This window comes from Malaclemys terrapin, chromosome 15 (genome assembly GCF_027887155.1).
Source record: "Malaclemys terrapin pileata isolate rMalTer1 chromosome 15, rMalTer1.hap1, whole genome shotgun sequence".
Classification (NCBI taxonomy): Eukaryota; Metazoa; Chordata; order Testudines; family Emydidae; genus Malaclemys; species Malaclemys terrapin.
The window spans coordinates 11,298,174-11,317,413 of NC_071519.1; the positions used below are offsets into that span (position 1 = coordinate 11,298,174).

The following is a 19,240-nucleotide window of genomic DNA, read 5'->3' on the forward strand; positions in this document are numbered from 1 at the left end:
CGCATGCTCCGTGCGAGTCCACGTGGGGGCGGGAGAACAAAGCTGCTGCCTCCGTGTAACGCGGGGCTCCGAGCTGAGCAGGTGCTGCTCCCCGGGGTCCGTGCGGGGGGAGCCCGGCATTAACTCCTCCATGCCCGGCCGGGGGGGGCTTTCTCCAGCTGGGACCCGCCCCCTGGGCAGCCCCGGGCCGGAGCCCCCCGGTGAGTGAGAGACCCCGGCCGGGGGGGGGGCGCTGGGGCCGGGCAGGAAAGTGACTCTCCGCCCCGGGAACCTGGGAGAAGCCTCGGAGCTGCCTCAGCCCCAGTGGAGCTGCAGCAGGATCTGTCCCCGGCCCCGCAGGGGGGCGCGCTCAGAGACTGGGGCCCGATGGGGTGGGGGGCGGGAGAGAAGGTCAGTGGGACGCGGGGGAGGAGGGGTATTGAACTGTCTCTGTACAGCCAGGAAATCCCCGGGGGGAGAAGTGGTTGGTGGGTGGGTGGGTGGGGTGGTTAACTGGGTCCTGTCCCTGTTTGTGCCACTTGCCTTGATACAAATTTTCTCTAATTCTTCCCCTTTTCTCTTTCATCAGCTCACACGTGGCTATAAAATCCGGGGAGATTCCCCCCTTTCCCCTCAAATGATCACCTTTCTCGTCTCTCCTGATTTCCCCCTGGTCTCTCCATAATTCTGATTTTTCACCTTCAATTGCATAGTTTGTAACATGTTTTCTCTGCAAGGCTCAAATATTGATGTAAAATACCCTAAACATTTGCCCCACTTCTCTCTAGTTGTCTATTTCTAATTGAATATGCCCTGAGATTTTTGCCTGTCTTTCTAATTATAAAATACAAAGAAAATCTCAGATTTACACCTTTTCTCAGATTCTTGAACATGGATATAAAATGGTGCCCATTTCTTCTGTATTCATTTAACAAATATTGATGGGAAACACTCAGATTTTACCTCATATCAACAACTGATATAAAATCCCTCTGATTTTCCGCTTTCCTCTCTATTATTTGCAAAATTGATCCAAAATCTCTCAGATTTCCAGCCTTTCTCTTTTGTTTCTACGTTATTCTCAAATGTCAATTAAAAATCCTTTCATGTTTGGGGCTGTTCCCCATGTTTCTCAATCCCAGCAACTTCTCCTTCCTTGGAGGGAACCTGTTGCCCTGAGTCGTTCTCCATCCTGAAGGTTGCAGGGGATTAAATTGCCCAGTGATTATCTTTCCCCTCTCCTTTGAGAATCATTTCTTCCCCCCTTTATCTCTGTTAAAATCTTTGCTGATAAAAGAGACCAGCCACATATTTAATACACATCAAAGCCAGAGGCCTCCCCCTGTTTGGGGATCAGTGGCCCCCACCTGGAAACAGAGGAGTTGGTTGGACCCTTTTCTTTTCTCCAGCTGGCACGGGATGAGGAGGTTGCTCTGAGTGCAGCGTGGGTCCAGAAGTATCCCAAACTGGATTACAAATGATCTCCATGAGGGGTTGATTCCCGCAGTGCTAAGATGTAGCCACATCTGGGGTGGATCCATGGCCATTATTTGCCAGTGACAGGCCATGGACATTTCTTACCTTTCTTGCCCTCCAGGCCTTCCATTCCCCTATTCAAGAGGCATCCCCCAGGGCTCCCTCTGCCTGTGTGACTGGCCAGCAGGGGGTGGTGATAACTTTCTATCCACTTCTCAGACACTGTGAGGTAACACTGTTGTTCTGGGGGCAAGGGATGTCTGTGTGGGGAGATTGCAGCTGGAGCTGAAGGGGCATTATGGTAGGGGGAGGTGTTTGGGTGACTGGGCAGGGGGTACCCTGATCAAGTTGGTGGGTTCTGGAAGTTTGGGGGGGGTGGTTCTGATGTGCCCAGCCCTGAGGCTATGGGTCCTGGAGGTGGGTGTCACTGGGGGCCTCTTGGCTGCAGAACAGCGGGGGTGGGCGTCTCTTGGGGAGGCGGGACGGGGTTAGAGGGAGCCTGGTGCTGTGCCAGGGGCTGTGTCTGGGCTTCCCCCGCTGGGTCCAGTGCACAGAGCTGGCGGGGGGTGGGGAGGCGGAGCTCTGGCACTAGGTCACGGAATGCCAGGGAAGCAGAGTGAGGGGTCCCACTGGGCGGAGGAGGGGGTCCCAGACAAATAGCATGGCAGATCCTGCTGGAGGGCGGGAGGGGGGGTCCTAGGCAGGCAGTGAGGGACTGAGTTCCCAGTGGGGGGTTCCCTTGCGGGGGTCCCTGGCTGCTAGGGGCTCTTGGTGGGGGGAACCCTTTGGGATTCCCAACCTGGCAGTCATGGTGTGGTGGGGATTCCCTGGCCGGTGGGGCTTTGAGGGATATCTGGGGTCCCTGGCCAGGGACTCTGGGGGCTGTGTCCCAGGGAATATCTGGTGGGACCCTGGCTGGGGGCTGTCTGGGGCCCCTGCCTGTGGGCTCTGGCAACTGCTACTAACCATGATTCTTCTTTCTGATCAACTTGTGCCAGAGTCCTGGCTCCAAGCACTGCCCGGCATTCCCCAGTTACATGCCCTGTCACTGTGATAACTTTCTATCCACTTATCAAACACTGTTAGTGTGAAATCACAGGTTTTCCTTTTCTTCTCTTTTGAAAACGTAAGGAACTTTTGGTTCCGTTTGGAAAATTTGTGCCCCCCAGTCCTTGTTCTCGATCTGGGGGGATAAGGGAGGTGGGAAGGGGGTTAGCACTGTCACACAATGGTCTCTTCCACAGCATTCTGGACTCGTTCTTTCTGAAATCTTGTTTCATTGAGACGAAGGTTAATCAAGAGTGACTGTATGGAAAGAGGAGGAGTGACTCCAGATGGACAGTGGGGCAAATGAGATCAGCAATTCTCCCTGTGAGGTGGGGCTCTCATTAGCTGCTCTCCCCAGAGAGCTAAAGGAGGGAAGCTGCTCAAACGCTCTGTCCCTCTCTGCTCAGGATATTGGGGTTCAGCTTCCTGGGTCACACGCTGCAGCCTTCATTGTGATCTGGGAGACCAAGGTTAGCAGCTGCTGCTTCCCCAGTGGGAGTTCTGTGCTGGGAAGTGACCTTAATTAAAGCTTCTTCTCTGCCCAGCCCAGGTGATAACTTTCTCCAATTGGTACTAGCCCCATAGGGCAGCCCTGAGCCCTGTTAATACTAAATTCGGAGCCAAACATTCCAAGTAACTGAAAGAAAGGAAGGGAAAATGCTGGGGGTCTGGCCTTAAAATGACTCTACACAAACAGACCCCCTTCATTTCTCATCCCACTAGCAATTACAGGAGCAAATCCAGCGATGGGAGAGCAAACTACCCAGGAAATGGACTTTCCTACCAGATGGGCAGGGAGAGAGGACAGGGAAAAAGAGAGAGAAGGAGAAAGAGAGACTGAAAGGGGCTGTGGGAGAGAAGAGTTTTGAGAGAGATTTCCAGATCTCTAATCTGCCCAGACTGATGTATTACTGCACCCTGGATAGAGTCACTTTCCTGTGGAGAAAATGAGAATCAGACAGAGAAAAATCCAGTTCCTGACTCCATTTCCCTCCTGCTGGGGTGTGGCTGCTGTGGGGTCAGTGTCTGAAGGAATCCCCCACAGTGAATCATTTCGTTCTCCTCTTTTCTAGCATTGGGTTCAAAGACTTTGTTATGGGATGGGGGGGGGGAGGGAGAAGGGAGGATAAAAATGTCTCTTTTGGCTTAGCCTAGCAGGAGGGGCTAGGTCTACACTGTATAAAGAGATCAAGCCTTTTCTCAGCATGGCAGACTCTAGGGTGTCTGTCTGCAGGGGAAAAGCCTGGGGGAATCATGCTTTAATTAATTTCACAGTCTGTTTTGAAACCTCCACAACTGCCTTCTCACCCTGCCAGGCTGCAGAATGATGTCCATGTTTCACTCCAGTTCATCCCAGCCGCCCATGGGACAGGGGAGAGAAATGGCTGCAGAGGGGTCAGTCCAGGTAGGTATTATCAGGGGGTTGCTGATGGGTTCCTGCAGGAGGGAGAGGGGCAGCAAATACACCAGAGATGGGAAGGTTTTCACAGTTTGGTTTGGAAGTTGGAGTGGGGCAGGAAATGCTGTCCTCCTCCATTTCTCCACCCTGTGCATCTGGCAAACCTGCTGGGAGTTGTTTAATAAGTGGCCTAGATTCTAGGAACAGACCCATGAGCTTTGGTGGTGGAAATGACCTAATTTGTTGAACAGAAAATAACCCAGCTACATGGGGCTAGAAAAACTGACCAGACTTGTAGTACTGAAGGCTGATCTGACTAACCAGTGGCTGATGTGAGATATGAAGGGGGCACCCACCAGTCTGGCTTAGGGGAGATTCCCCTCCCTTCATATCCAGCTCTTCAGAATGGGGCGGGTGTTGGGCTCCCTAACAGGGAGCTCTTCCTGGACCCTGCTAGTGGCTCCATCTCCTTTATCAGTCTGTGGCTAGTAGGTGTGTGATTGATCTGCTGGGAGAGCAGAGGGGCTCTCTCTTGGTTCCCTCACCCTGGTGTTTCCTGGATGCTCTGAGCAGGGTGGGAGTGGGACTCTGACTGCAATCCACCCAGGGCTTCCCTTTGATGGGTTCCTCTCCCTCACAAACACTCAGACTGTGAGTGGGGCAGCAGGGTACTGAGTGTTGGTCTCTTGCTCTTTCAGGGGCCGGTGGCCTTTGAGGAGGTGGCTGTGTATTTCACCAGGGAAGAATGGGCTCTGCTGGACCCCACTCAGAGAGCCCTCTATTGGGATGTCATGCAGGAGAACTATGAGAAAGTGACCTTGCTGGGTAAGGATTTCCATCCCCTCGGTTCTTGGAAGGGGAAAAGAAGAGATAAGGTTCAAGCCAGCCCCACAATGCCACTTCTACTCTGCCCAGTTTCAACATCACCCCAATATGCCAGTGACACACACACTACCAGAGACCCTCCCCTGCTGCAGAACACTTTGGGAACAGAGCACAGGAGCAGTATCGCGCACTGTCAAATATTTCCTGTTTGCTCAAGTAAAACTGAGCGTTAGGTGCAGCATAATCAACAGAAGCTTCCTACCCCTGACCTCTCAAACCCTGAGCCTTCTCCACCCAAACCTGAATGTGCTTGGGGTGTAACGAGCAGGCTGCTGGAGTCAGAGCTGCTGGTCTAGGCTTGAGTATCACACAGACGCTCCGTGTGTCCTTGAATGCTGGCTTGGGGCATCCAGAGAAGGAAGCTCAGTGGCGGTTTTAGCGTTAGTGGGGCCCTGTGCTCAGCTGCATTTTTGGGGCTCCTCCTTGGGACCCAGGCAAAAAAAAGAACATTCTCCCACCCTGATTTTTCATTCTTTTTTTTCCTTCCTCTTACTTCCTATTACTTATAGGAGGAGATGAAAATAAAGTGAGGTACCTTGATTGTTCTTGTAGTCCAACTGATTTTTCCACAGATCAGTTGAAAATCGCTGAGGGTCTCGGTGCACCACTTAAGGATCTTTCCAGATATTGTTTGTACCATTAGCTAACTATTGTAAAGCACTTTGGATAAGAGCCCTTTATAAAAAAAAAATGTAAAAAACATTGGGGTGCGTGGACTGGCCAGGATTTAGGGGGTGTGAGGGGGCTGGGGGTGCAGGGTCTAGGAGGGAATTCGGGTGCAGGAGCAGGCTGGAGATTGGTGTCCAGGGTCTGTCCAGGAGTTAGGGTGTGGGAGGGGGCTCAGGGCGGGGCAGGGCAGGGGGTTGGGGTGTGTAGCGCTTACCTGGGGCAGCTCCCGTTTCATGCGAGGAATGTAGGTGGAGTTGTGGGAGGGCAGGAGGCTGTGTGTAGGGGGGTACAGGAGTCAGGACTGGGTGTGTGTGAGGGGGTACAGAAGTCAGAGGGGACTGGGGGTATATGAGTGGGGTGCAGGAGTCAGGGGGCTGGAGGTGTGAGGGGGTGCAGGGGCTGGGGCTGTGTGGGGGGGAGGGGTTATGGGTGGTTGCAGGAATCAGGGAGGGCAGGGAACTGGGGTGTGTTTGAGGGGGTGAAGGAATAAGGGCTGGGGGGCGAGGGGGTGCAGGAGTCAGAATGGGCTGGGGATGTGTGAGGGGTGCAGGAGTCAGACGGGTGGGGTGTGTGGCGGCAGGAGGTATGGGGGGGTTGCTGGAATCAGGGAGGGCAGGGGACTGGGGTGTGTGTGAGAGGAGTTAAGGAGTCATGGCTGGGGGGGTGTGAGGGGGTGCAGGAGGCCAGGGTGTTCAAGGTGCAGGGTCAGGGCTGGGGGTGCAGGGTCTGGGAGGGAGTTAGGGTGCAGGAGCAGGTTGGAGATTGGGGTGCAGGGTCTGGCCACGTTTTAGGATGCAGGAGGGGGCTCAGGGTTGGGGCAGGAGGTTGGGGTGTGGAGTACTTACCTGGGGCAGCTCCCATTTAGTGCAAGAGGTGCAGATGGCAATGTGGGAGGGGGTGCAGTAGTTCCCATTTGGTGTTCAGGGTTGGGGTGAGGATGGGGGTGGGGTCAGGTCCAGGAATCAGGGCATGGGGTGCGAGGGCTGGGTATGTGTGGGGAGAGCAGGGGGCTGGCTGGGTGTGTGTGTGTGGGGGTGCAGGATTCCAGTCTGAGGACTGGGGGTGTGGGCTGGGGTCGTGGGGGTGCTCCCAGCACCCTACCCTGAGTGGATTACAACAGGGGCTGGGGGTGAGGGGGGTTATGTCATAGGGGAGTCCTTAGTAAAGCAGTGAGCAAGCGACCAGGGAGCTTTGCGACCAGGGCTGCTAACAGGGAGTTTCGTGAGGGAGTTTGGAAGGGGAGTGGGAAGGGGGCAAGGTACTCTTGCCATTCTTTAATACATTTAAGCTATAATACAAACATCTTGATTTAAACAAAACCCCTATTGTTAACCTAGGTAGCTGTAAGAGAGAATGCAGGCAGAAGCCCAGCAGTAGAGTGGGGGCTATCCTGTTTATTGCACTCAATGTAGCATGTATGATTACCTGCCCTGTGGGTGGGTGGCGTATGTGTGCGTTCGGTGCAAGGAGCTCCTGGCCCTCAGAGACAGTGTGGAGCCTTTGGAGGCCAGGGTGGTGGAACTGGAGACGCTAAGGGAGGCAGAGAAGTACGCTGATGAGGCTTTCCGGGACACTGTAGATTTCTCCCACCTCCGGTCAGACAGCCCTTGCGCTCTTGAGGAGGATGAAAGGCCCAGGGAAGCAGAGCAGTCAACGGGAGCAGGGGGAAACCTTCCCGTAGTTGGGACCCTCTTTCCAGATGGTGTTGGGGTAACCGCTTGCTCTGATGTTACCTCGCCGGGGGGAGGGAACTCCAGTCATTAAGAAAAGGCAGCTGTTAGTAATGGGAGATTTAATCATTAGAAACAAGGATAGCTGGGTTTGTGAAGACCGGGAGAACCGTATGGTGACTTGCCTGCCTGGTGCAAAGATTGCGGATCTCTCGAGGCATCTAGACAGACTTATGTATAGTGCTGGGGAGGAGCCGGTGGTCGTGGTACATGTAAGTACCAATGACATAAGGAAGGGTAGGCAAGATGTCCTGGAGGCCAAATTTAGGCTGCTAGGAAAGAGACTGAAATCCAGGACCTCTATGGTGGCATTCTCAGAAATGCTTCCAGTTCCACGTGCAGGGTCAGGTATGCAGGGAGAGCTTCAGAGTCTCAATGAGTGGATGAGATGATGGTGTAGAGAGGAGGGGTTTAGATTTATTAGGAACTGGGGAAACTTTTGGGATGGGGGGGAGCCTATACGGGAGTGATGGGCTGCTCCTAAACCAAAGTGGAACCAGACTGCTGGCACTTAACATTAAAAAGGTTGCAGAGCAGTTTTTAAACTAAGAGATGGGAGAAAGCCGATGGCTGCAGAGGAGCAGGTGGATTGGACAGAGACTTCTCTTAGAGGAGAGTCTAGTGATAGAGATTTTATAGTTTTAGTCAGGAAGAGTGGCTGGAAGAGGATAAAGTAGGGGCCAGATCAGAGGAGAAGCATTCACACACAAAAGAATCTGACACATCAGAAAAAGGCAGACAAATAAACAGTGATAAGTTTTTAAAGTGCTTGTACACAAATGCTAGAAGTCTAAATAATAAGATGTGTGAATTAGAGTGCCTCGTGTTAAAAGAGGATATTGACATAATAGGCATCACAGAAACCTGGTGGAGTGAGGATAGTCAATAGGACACAATCATTCCAGGGTACAAAATATATTGGAAGGACAGAGCAGGTCGTACTTTTTGGGGTGGCGGAGGGGGAATGGCACTGTATATTAAAGAAAATGTAGACTGAAATGATGTAAAAATCTTAAATGAAACTGAATGTTCCATAGAGACTCTATGGATAGTAATTCCATGCTCTAATGAGAATACAACAATAGGGATCTATTATCGACCACCTGTCAAAGACAGTGATCGTGACGATGAAATGCTAAGGGAGTTTAGAGAGGCTATCAAAATAAAGAACTCCATAATAGTGGGGGATTTCAATTATCCCCATATTGACATGTCACCTCAGGACAAAATGCAGAGACAAAATTTGTTGATACTTTAAATGACTGCTTCTTGGAGCAGCTGGTACAAGAACCCGCAAGGGGAGAAGCAACTCTTGATTTAGTCCTAAGTGGAGCGCAGGAGCTGGTCCAAGAGGTAACTATAACAGGACGGCTTGGAATTAGTGACCATAATATAACAACATTTAAAATCCCTGTGGTGGGAAGAACACCTCAACAGCTCAACACTGACATTTAATTTCAGAAAGGGGAACTATGCAAAAATGAGGGGTTAGTTAAACAGAAATTCAAAGGTACAATGACTAGAGTGAAATCCCTGCAAGCTGCATGGACACTTTTCAAAAACACAATATTAGAGGCCCAACTTCAATGTATACCCCAAATTAAAAAAACACAGCAGAAGAACTAAAAAAGAGCCACTCTGGCTTGGCTTAACCATGTAAAAGAAGCAGTGAGAGATTAAAAGGCATCTTTTAAAAAGTGGAAGTCAAATCCTAGTGAGGTATATAGAAGGGAGCATAAGCACTGCCAAATTAAGTGTAAAAATGTAATAAGAAAAGCCAAAAAGGAGTTTGAGGAACAGCTAGCCAAAAATTCAGAAGGTAACCACAAAATGTTTAAGTACATCAGAAGCAGGAAGCCTGCTAAACAACCAGTGGGGCCCCTGAACGATCGAGATACAAAAGGAACGCTTAAAGACGATGAAGTCATTGCAGAGAAACTAAATGCATTCTTTGCTTCAGTCTTCACGGCTGAGGATGTTAGGGAGATTCCCAAACCTTTTCTGGGTGACAAGTCTGAGGAACTGGCACAAATTGAAGTGTCACTAGAGGAAGTTTTGGAACTAATTGATAAACTTAACTGTAACAAGTCAATGGAACCAGATGGTATTTACCCAAGAGTTCTGAAAGAAGTCAAATGTGAAATTGGGGAACTATTAGCTATGGTTTGTATCCTGTCCTTTAAATCATCTTCTGTACCCAATGACTGGAAGATGCTAATGTAACACCAATATTTAAAAAGGGCTCTAGAGGCGATGCTGGCAATTACAGACCAGGAAGTCCAACGTCTGTACTCTTGGGGCAAATTAGTTGAAACAATAGTAAAGAATAAAATTGTCAGGCACATAGTAGAACAAAAATTGTTGGGCAAAAGTCAACATGGTTTCTGTAAAGGGAAATCATGTCTTACTAATCTATTAGAGTTCTTTGAAGGTGTCAACAAACATGTGGACAGGGGGATCCAGTGGTGTACTTAGATTTCCAGAAAGCCTTTGACAAGGTCCCTCACCAAAGTCTCTTACATAAATTAAGCTGTCATGGGATAAAAGGGAAGATCTTTTCATGGATTGAGAACTAGTTAAAAGACAGGGAACAAAGGGTAGTAATAAATGGTAAATTTTCAGAATGGAGAGGAGTAACTAGTGGTGTTCCCCAAGGGTCAGTCCTAGGACCAATCCTATTCAACTTATTCATAAATGATCCGGAGAAAGGGGTAAACAGTGAGATGGCAAAGTTTGCAGATAATACTAAACTGCTCAAGATAGTTAAGACCAAACCAGACTGTGAAGAACTTCAAAAAGATCTCACAAAACTAAGTGAATGGGCAACAAAATGGCAAATGAAATTTAATGTGGATAAATATAAAGTAATGCACATTGGAAAAAATAACCCCAACTATACGTACAATATGATGGGGGGAAATTTAGCTACAACTAATCGGGGGGAAAAAGATCTTGGAGTCATTGTGGATAGTTCTCTGAAGACATCCACGCAATGTGCAGCAGAGGTCAGGATGTTAGGAATTATTTAAAAAGGGATAGACAATAATACAGAGAATATCTTATTGCCCTTATATAAATCAATGCAAACAACTAATTTAGACCCCTTCATTTTATATGTATATTTGGGATTCTGTTTTCCAATGGGCTGCAGTATGTGCTATCCTGACATTTAGTACTGCTGAGATCCTGCATTCAGTGATATCCCTGCCCTTCCTGTTCCCTTTCTCCACTGAACCCCACCAGCCCATGCTTACTGTTTCCAGCTTCCCCAGGACTCACTCTCTGTCACTGGACCTGTCTGTCAGCAAGAAGCAATGCCAGGGAGACTTGCCCTCTCTCTGGAGACTTCGATTTCTGGAAAAACAACAAGGAGTCTGGTGGCACCTGTCAAAGTTAGAATCAGGACTCACAATTTTGTCAAGACCACTCTGTTTATTAGCACAGCGCTCTGCTAATTCAATCAGATAATGTGAGCCTCCATGCAAGATTCAAACAGTCTTATTTATACAGATAAAAGGGTGCAAACTAAACAAAAGGACAGAGAGCAAAATTGTAAAATATGCATGGAGCACAATATGCATATCCTGCTTCCTTGTTAACTCTTATCGATCTAAGACTAATGCTTCACCAATTGCCCTTAAGTGGCAAGTTAAGCAGTTAATGTCTGCTTTCCTGCACACCTGGCTTGCAGCATTTCTCATTTCTACTTAAAGTTACATACAGCATTCTTTAATTCATTCTATTTCTTTAGTATAATTCATTTCACTTTCACACACCTTAAAGACTAACAGATTTATTTGGGCATAAGCTTTCGTGGGTAAAAACCTCACTTCTTCAGATGCAGAGTGTGAAAGTTACAGATGCAGGCATTATATACTGACATATGGAGTGCAGGGAGTTACTTCACAAGTGGAGAACCAGTGTTGACAGGGTCAATTCAATCAGGGTGGATGTAGTCCACTCCCAATAATAGATGAGGAGGTGTCAATTCCAGGAGTGGAAAAGCTGCTTCTGTAATGAGCCAGCCAGTCCCTATTCAAGCCCAGAGTAATGGTGTTAAATTCGATTTATGGGACGTGGATTTTGTTTCTTGGTGTTTTAGAGCCTCTTTGAAATTTAATGTCACAGACACTCACCACAGTGCAATCTGGACTGTTGAACAGCTGTGTCCCCTCAGTTCCCCAGGCTGGGGTGCCTTTTACACTGCTTTACTGCGAGAGCAGCCACTCCTGGGCAGTTAACACAGTCTGCAGCATGTAACTCGCTCTCAGCTACACAGTTTTGAGTGCTGCTAGTCAGCGACTCAGGAATTGCAGTACACCACAGGAGAACTGCAGAAAATTCTCTGGTCCCAGACTTTCCACCAGAAATGTGCATCTTGCCCTGTCCAGAACACTACTGAACAATGCAAAAAGAAGAACAGGAGTACTTGTGGCACCTTAGAGACTAACAAATTTATTAGAGCATAAGCTTTCGTGGACTACAGCCCACTTCTTCGGATGCATATAGAATGGAACATATATTGAGGAGATATATATACACACATACAGAGAGCATGAACAGGTGGGAGTTGTCTTACCAACTCTGAGAGGCCAATTAATTAAGAGAAAAAAAAACTTTTGAAGTGATAATCAAGCTAGCCCAGTACAGACAGTTTGATAATAAGTGTGAGAATACTTACAAGACTTACAGACTGGATTTCTACATAGATTGCTTCCGTCGACGTGCAAAAGCTGAAATTGTGGAAAAGCAACATCACTTGCCACATAACCTCAGCCATGCTGAACACAACGCCATCTACAGCCTCAGAAACAACCCTGACATCATAATCAAAAAGGCTGACAAAGGAGGTGCTGTCGTCATCATGAATAAATTGGAATATGACCAGGAGGCTGCTAGACAGCTCTCTAACACCACATTCTACAGGCCATTATCCTCTGATTCCACTGAGGATTACCTAAAGAAACTACACCATCTGATAAAAAAACTCCCTGACAAAGCACAGGAACAAATCCGTACAGACACATGCCTAGAACCCCGACCAGGGGTATTCTATTTGCTACCCAAGATCCATAAACCTGGATATCCTGGATGCCCCATCATCTCAGGCATTGGCACCCTAACATCAGGCTTGTCTAGTTATGTAGACTCTGTCCTCAGACCCTACGCTACCAGCACTCCCAGCTATCTTCAAGACACCACTGACTTCCTGAGGAAACTACAATCCATCGGTGATCTTCCAGAAAACACCATCCTGGCCACTATGGACGTAGAAGCCCTCTACACCAATATTCCACACAAAGATGGACTACAAGCTATCAGGAACAGTATCCCTGATAATGTCACAGCTAACCTGGTGGCTGAACTTTGTGATTTTTGTCCTCACCCACAACTATTTCACATTTGGGGACAATATATACCTTCAAGTCAGCGGCACTGCTATGGGTACCCGCATGGCCCCACAATATGCCAACATTTTTATGGCTGACTTAGAACAACGCTTCCTTAGCTCTCGTCCCCTAACGCCCCTACTCTACTTGCGCTACATTGATGACATCATCTTCATCTGGACCCATGGAAAAGAAGCCCTTGAGGAATTTCACCATGATTTCAATAATTCCCATCCCACCATCAACCTCAGCCTAGATCAATCCACACAAGCGGTCCATTTCCTGGACACTACTGTGCTAATAAGCGATGGTCACATCAATACCACCCTATACCGGAAACCTACTGACCGCTACACTTACCTACATGCCTCCAGCTTCCATCCAGGACACACCACACGATCCATTGTCTACAGCCAAGCTCTAAGATATAACTGCATTTGCTCCAATCCCTCGGATAGAGACAAGCACCTACAAGATCTCTATCAAGCATTCTTAAAACTACAATACCCACCTGCTGAAGTGAAAAAACAGATTGACAGAGCCAGACGAGTACCCAGAAGTCACCTCCTACAAGACAGGCCCAACAAAGAAAATAACAGAACACCACTAGCTGTCACCTTCAGCCCCCAACTAAAACCTCTCCAGCGCATCATCAGAGATCTACAACCTATCCTGAAAGATGATCCTTTACTCTCACAGATCTTGGGAGACAGACCTGTCCTCGCTTACAGACAACCCCCCAACCTAAAGCAAATACTCACCAGCAACCACACATCACTGAACAAAACCACTAACCCAGGAACCTATCCTTGTAACAAACCCCGATGCCAACTCTGTCCACATATCTATTCAAGTGACATCATCATAGGACCTAATCACATCAGCCATACCATCAGGGGCTCGTTCACCTGCACATCTACCAATGTGATATATGCCATCATGTGCCAGCAATGCCCCTCTGCCATGTACATTGGCCAAACTGGACAGTCTCTACGCAAAAGAATTAATGGACACAAATCTGACATCAGGAATCAAAATACTCAAAAACCAGTGGGAGAACACTTTAACCTGTCTGGTCATTCAGTGACAGACCTGCGGGTGGCTATATTACAACAGAAAAACTTCAAAAACAGACTCCAAAGAGAGACTGCTGAGCTAGAATTGATATGCAAACTAGACACAATCAACTCCTGTTTGAATAAGGACTGGGAATGGCTGAGCCATTACAAACATTGACTCTATCTCCCCTTGTAAGTATTCTCACACTTATTATCAAACTGTCTGTACTGGGCTAGCTTGATTATCACTTCAAAAGTTTTTTTTCTCTTAATTGGCCTCTCAAGAGTTGGTAAGACAACTCCCACCTGTTTATGCTCTCTGTATGTGTGTATATATATCTTCTCAATATATGTTCCATTCTATATGCATCCGAAGAAGTGGGCTGTAGTCCACGAAAGCTTATGCTCTAATAAATTTGTTAGTCTCTAAGGTGCCACAAGTACTCCTGTTCTTCTTTTTGCGGATACAGACTAACACGGCTGTTACTCTGAATACTGAACAATGCAAGCTCATATGAAGTCTGTTATTTCATCAGTGGAAAATGATATGCTCCAGCCTTGTTATCCCAAATGGAGTTTCCAATACACTTTAATCCAAACATACTGAAGGGGAGGGGAGAGATCTCCCTTTTGTAACACCTAACCAGCCAGTTTGCTGTAAAATCCCTGTTGGTGTGAGTTCTCTGCTTGCTTTACCTGTAAAGGATTAACAAGCCACAGGTAAAAGAAAAGGAGTGGGCACCTGACCAAAAGAGCCAATGGAAAGGCTAGAACTTTTTTAAATGGGAAAGTAACTTTCCCTTTGTCTGTCCTTCTCCTTAGAAGGAGACATGGAGTAGCAATGCTGTGCATGGCTTGAACCAGGTATGAAAATTCATCTTCCCTACCTGGAATAAATTATTTGAATAGGGAATGTTTAGACAGACACAATCAGGTTTATTTTTTATTTTGGCTTTTGGATCTCCTCTGTGCTATCCTAGATGCTTTTGTTTGCTTGTAAGCTTTAAGCTGAACCCCCAAGAAAGCTATTTGGGGTGCTTACAAAAATTAATTTTCTTTTAAGAACTAACAAAAGCCTAAGTTCCAGATGTATTCCTTTCCTTTTTAATTTTAATAAAATTTACCTCTTTTAAGAATGGGATTGGATTTTTGGTGTCCTAAGAGGTTTTTGCATGTTGTTTGATTATCTGGTAGCCACAGCTAATTTCCTTTGTTTTCTTTCTCCCCTCTTTTCTGGAAGGGAGATGAAAGGGCTTGAGGGTGCCCCAGAGGGGGTTTTTTGCATTTGGGTCGTGGCAACATTTACCAAGCCAAGGTCAGAGAAAAGCTGAAACCTTGGAGGTTTACTACAAGCCTAGAGTGGCACAAATTAATTTTAGAATCCTTGCGGGCCCCCACTTTCTGCACTTAGAGTGATAGAGTGGGGATTCAGCCCTGACACATACTATGTACAAAATTGATCATTATTTTGTAGAAGAGTGAACATAGGGGTACAGACTTGCACAGTGTCTATGTGTTTTCCCAACATATATGTGGGTATTTCAATCCCTCACAAGCAAGGTGTTTGGCATCTTCAAAGACCAGGGGAGCCTGTCCTGGGAATTCACTGGTTTATTAAGTGACTCTGTATGGAATTGAGAGACACTTTATATTATTATTATTTTATTATGAATACCAATATGATAAAATTGCAATGAATTCTGCTAGTGTGACAATGAGGTTCTGGCGGAACCCAACTGAGAATGCCAACTCAGGACAAATTGCTCAAACAGGGCAGTTACAGCCCAAGGCTGGGTTTTTTCCACCTCTAAGGCAAACCAAACCAGCCAGACTAAGAGGACTTTGGTCTCACCCCACTGGCTAACAGCAAGTCTCACAAGCAATCTCTTTAGACACTCCAGTTTCCCAGTATTACCACCAGTGCCACTCGTTATGGGGACAGATGGTTATGAAAACCAACACCCCAGTAAAAAGAAAAGCTTCTCCTGATCCCAAAGGACCGAGCCCCAGACCCAGGTCAATATACAAATCAGATCTTACCCACAAATCACGCTGTTGCCAATCCTTTAGAATCTAAAATCTAAAGGTTTATTCATAAAAGGAAAAAGATAGAGATGAGAGTTAGAATCAGTTAAATGGAATCAATTACATACAGTAATGGCAAAGTTCTTGGTTCAGGCTTGCAGCAGCGATAGAATAAACTGCAGATTCAAATCAAGTCTCTAGAATACATCCCCCCGCTGGGATGGATCCTCAGTACTTTGTTCAAAGCTTCAGCTTGTAGCAAAGTTCCTCCAGAGGTATGAAGCAGGATTGAAGACAAGATGGAGATGAGGCATCAGCCTTATATAGTCTTTTCCAGGTGTAAGCACACCTCTTTGTTCTTACTGTGGAAAATTACAGCAAAATGGAGGCTGGAGTCACATGGGCAAGTTCCTGCATACTTTGCTGAGTCTCAAGGCATATTTGTCTTCTCTCAATGGGTCCATTGTATAGCTGATGGTCCTTAATGGGCCATAAAGGAGGCTAGGCAGAGCTAACACCAGTTTGTCTGGGATGTCACCCAGCAGCATAGCATACGTTTGAAATACAGACAGTATAGAGCCAATATTCATAACTTCAACTACAAAATTGATACACACATATAGACAGCATAATCATAACCAGTAAACCATAACCTTGTCTTAGACACCCCATTTGACCCCCTTTATGCAAGATTTGCGTGCCACTACAGGACCTTGGTTGCAACAATGATCTGTATGGTCCCAGATTATATCCACTGTGGTCAGCACGGCCGTGAATGCCCTGTCATGCGTTGCTTCTCATCTCAGCAATTCCTGTGCTTCTGTCCCCATTTGGTGCCATCTTTCAATGATTTGTGTACTACACGCTCTGCCTATTCGGTCTGTAAGAATGGATCCCGCACTTACTAACACGTTATGAGTGGCAGTGGAGTTATTCCTTAAACTACAAAGGCAAGAGGAGTTCGATATTGATCTCGCCACACGCAGTAGCTAGGACACGAGATTGCTTGTGGCATTCACGGAGGTGCTGACCACAGTGGAACACCGCTTTTGCGCTCAGGAAACAAGCACCGAGCGGTGGGATCACATTATGATGCACGTCTGGGATGACGAGCAGTGGCTGGAGAGCTTTCGGATGAGGAAAGCCACATTTATAGGACTATGTGATGAGCTCGCCCCAGCCCTGTAGTCAAGGATACGAGAATGAGAGCTGCCCTGACATTGGAGAAGCGTGTGGCAATTGCACTGTAGAAGCTGGCTACTCCAGACTACTACCAATCTGTCGCTAACCAGTTCGGAGTGGGAAAGTCGACTGTTGGACCCCTGTTGATAAGTGTGCAGGGCCACTAATCGCATCCTGCTCTGAAAGACTGAGACTCTGGGAAACGTGTGACATTGTGGATCGCTTTGCATGAATGGGCTTCCCTAACTGCAGAGGGCCATAGATGGCACGCATATTCCAATTCTGGCACCTGACTACCCAGCCACCGCGTACATTAATGACAAGGGGTATTTTTCTATGGTTCTACAGGCACTTGTGGATGACCGTGGGCGTTTCACAGACATTAACACAGACTGATCCGGAAAGGTGCATGCCGCACGCATCTTTCAGAACACTGGCCTATTCAGGAAGCTGAAAGCAGGGACTTTCTTCCCTGACCAGAAGATCACTTTAGGAGAAGTTGAAATGCCCACTGTGATCCTGGGAGACCCTACTTACCCCTTAATGCCGTGGCTTATGAAGTCATACATGGGGTATTTTGACAGCAGCAAGGAGTTTGTTCAACAACAGGCTGAGCAAGTGCAGAATGACAGTTGAGTTTGCTTTTAGCCATTTAAAGACCCGCTGGCGCTGCCTATGTGGAAGGCTGGACCTGGCTGATGACAATATTCCTATACTTATAGCCGCACGCTGTACGCCCCATAATATCTGTGGAGGGAAGGGTGAAAGCTTCATTTAGGGTTGGATGGCTGAGGCTCAGCACCCGGAGGCTGAATTTGAACAGCCAGAGACCAGGCCTATTAGAGGGGTGACGCATGGGGCCATAAGGATCAGGAATGCCTCGAGGCAGCAATTTGAAGCTAAAAGCCACTAATATTTGTGGCTATTCACAGGAGTTCAGTGCAGTGCTTGTAATGCTAGGAGGTGATTGCTGCAGACGATGCACTATGAAGGTTTAAGAAAACTGTGTGTTGCCTTGGAACGCTCTGTTTGCTTTCCATTAATGGAATAAAGATTGCTTTCAAACCAAAACTATTCTTTTATGAAAAAACAACCACTGGAGGAAAGTCAAAAAAAAAAAAAAAAAACACATCAGCACTGTGGGGGATGGGGGAAGGGAGGGGCACATGAGGAGGTGGGGTCAGGGGACAGTTAAAGATTTGTGTATGTGCAGGTATCATATCCAACGTTATCCATTGGAGTACAGTGCAGCGGGTACTATACTTCAGCAGGAATAAACTACAGTGGGACGGGTGTTGAATGCACTGGGTGTTGGGCCTTCGCAGGGCTGGACTGTGATGGGGCAAGAGTGGAATGCAGCGAGTACAGACTGGAGCCAGGAGGTGGATAAGAGTGTATTGGTGGTGTCAAGGGGACGTATTGGAAAGAGTTTTGCGACAGCAGATGCAGGGGAGGGTGGTCGCGGAGTTGCTCCGTTTGCAGTGCTAGTAGCACCTGGAGCGTGTCCACTTGGTGTGACAGAATGAAGCCACAGAGCAGCTCTTAAATGTTATGGACGGCTGTGTTCTCGTTTCGGTCCCTCTTCTCGCTGTCCGGCCGCTCCTGCAATTCTTGCTTTTTGGCCATGGAGTGCATCATGACCGCATGCAGAAAGTTCTCTTTAGTTCTTCATGGTTGCTTTCTAATTCTGTGCAGCCGTTCAGCCGGCGATAACCAAGAGGGAGGCGGGGCTCCCAAGATCATCTCTCTGAAGCCAAAATGCAACATTTTACAGTATTGTTTGCAACACATAGACCATTGATACAGTGATTTAAAACACAGCCACTGTTCACATACCTATCACTAACTGGCTAAACCCAGGCAAGCATACACGAGCCACAAGACCCCCAAAATGGTAACAGCAGGGGCAGGGGAAATCACTGTTCCTGGACCGTACTGTACACTGGGCACGTGGCTCTTGGGGAGAGACAGCACCGTGGGGGCGGGGGGTTATAATCATTCCTATACCCACTGTGACGAACTGGGACTGTTCTTACTGTGGTCTGTGAATGCTGACAGGGGAGTGTGGCTGGGATAGTCTGCATTGAGGGATGGTCGACGGCCCGGAGGAGAATAAAATGAGAACCCAGGAAGGGGTTGGAGGCCAGGTCACACCTTAGCCCGGGAAACTGAACAAAGGCTGTGGGAGGGGTCGCTGAAGGCAGAGTTTTGGAAGCTGGGTGGTGAGATAGCTGGGAGGCAGAGATGGCTCTGACCTCCCAAGGGGGGCTGGGATGCCTGGGACCCCCAGATGGACCTAACTGAGGGGGGCCCTGTTGTCTGTGCCTGCAAGACCTGTCTTGGACTGTATTCCTGTCATCCAAATAAACCTTCTGCTTTACTGGCTGGCTGAGAGTCATA

General features: G+C 47.7%; 1 protein-coding gene across 3 annotated transcripts; it reads left to right on the forward strand.

The window, feature by feature from the left end:
• The first annotated feature begins 2 nt into the window (after nucleotides 1-2).
• On the forward strand, nucleotides 3-18,572 carry LOC128823103 (zinc finger protein 213-like). 3 transcript variants are annotated; one of them, XM_054005205.1, is made up of 4 exons: nucleotides 3-200; nucleotides 3,819-3,907; nucleotides 4,600-4,726; nucleotides 17,189-18,572. In XM_054005205.1, the coding sequence occupies exons 1-4, from the start codon at nucleotides 131-133 to the stop codon at nucleotides 17,200-17,202; spliced, it is 300 nt and encodes a 99-aa protein (XP_053861180.1). In that variant the 5' UTR covers nucleotides 3-130; the 3' UTR covers nucleotides 17,203-18,572. The 3 variants fall into 3 exon arrangements, with proteins under 3 accessions (XP_053861180.1, XP_053861179.1, XP_053861178.1); XM_054005204.1 differs by lacking the exon at nucleotides 17,189-18,572 and adding an exon at nucleotides 14,456-14,752; XM_054005203.1 differs by lacking the exon at nucleotides 17,189-18,572 and having other exon boundaries at nucleotides 4,600-5,260.
• The last annotated feature ends 668 nt before the right edge of the window (nucleotides 18,573-19,240 follow it).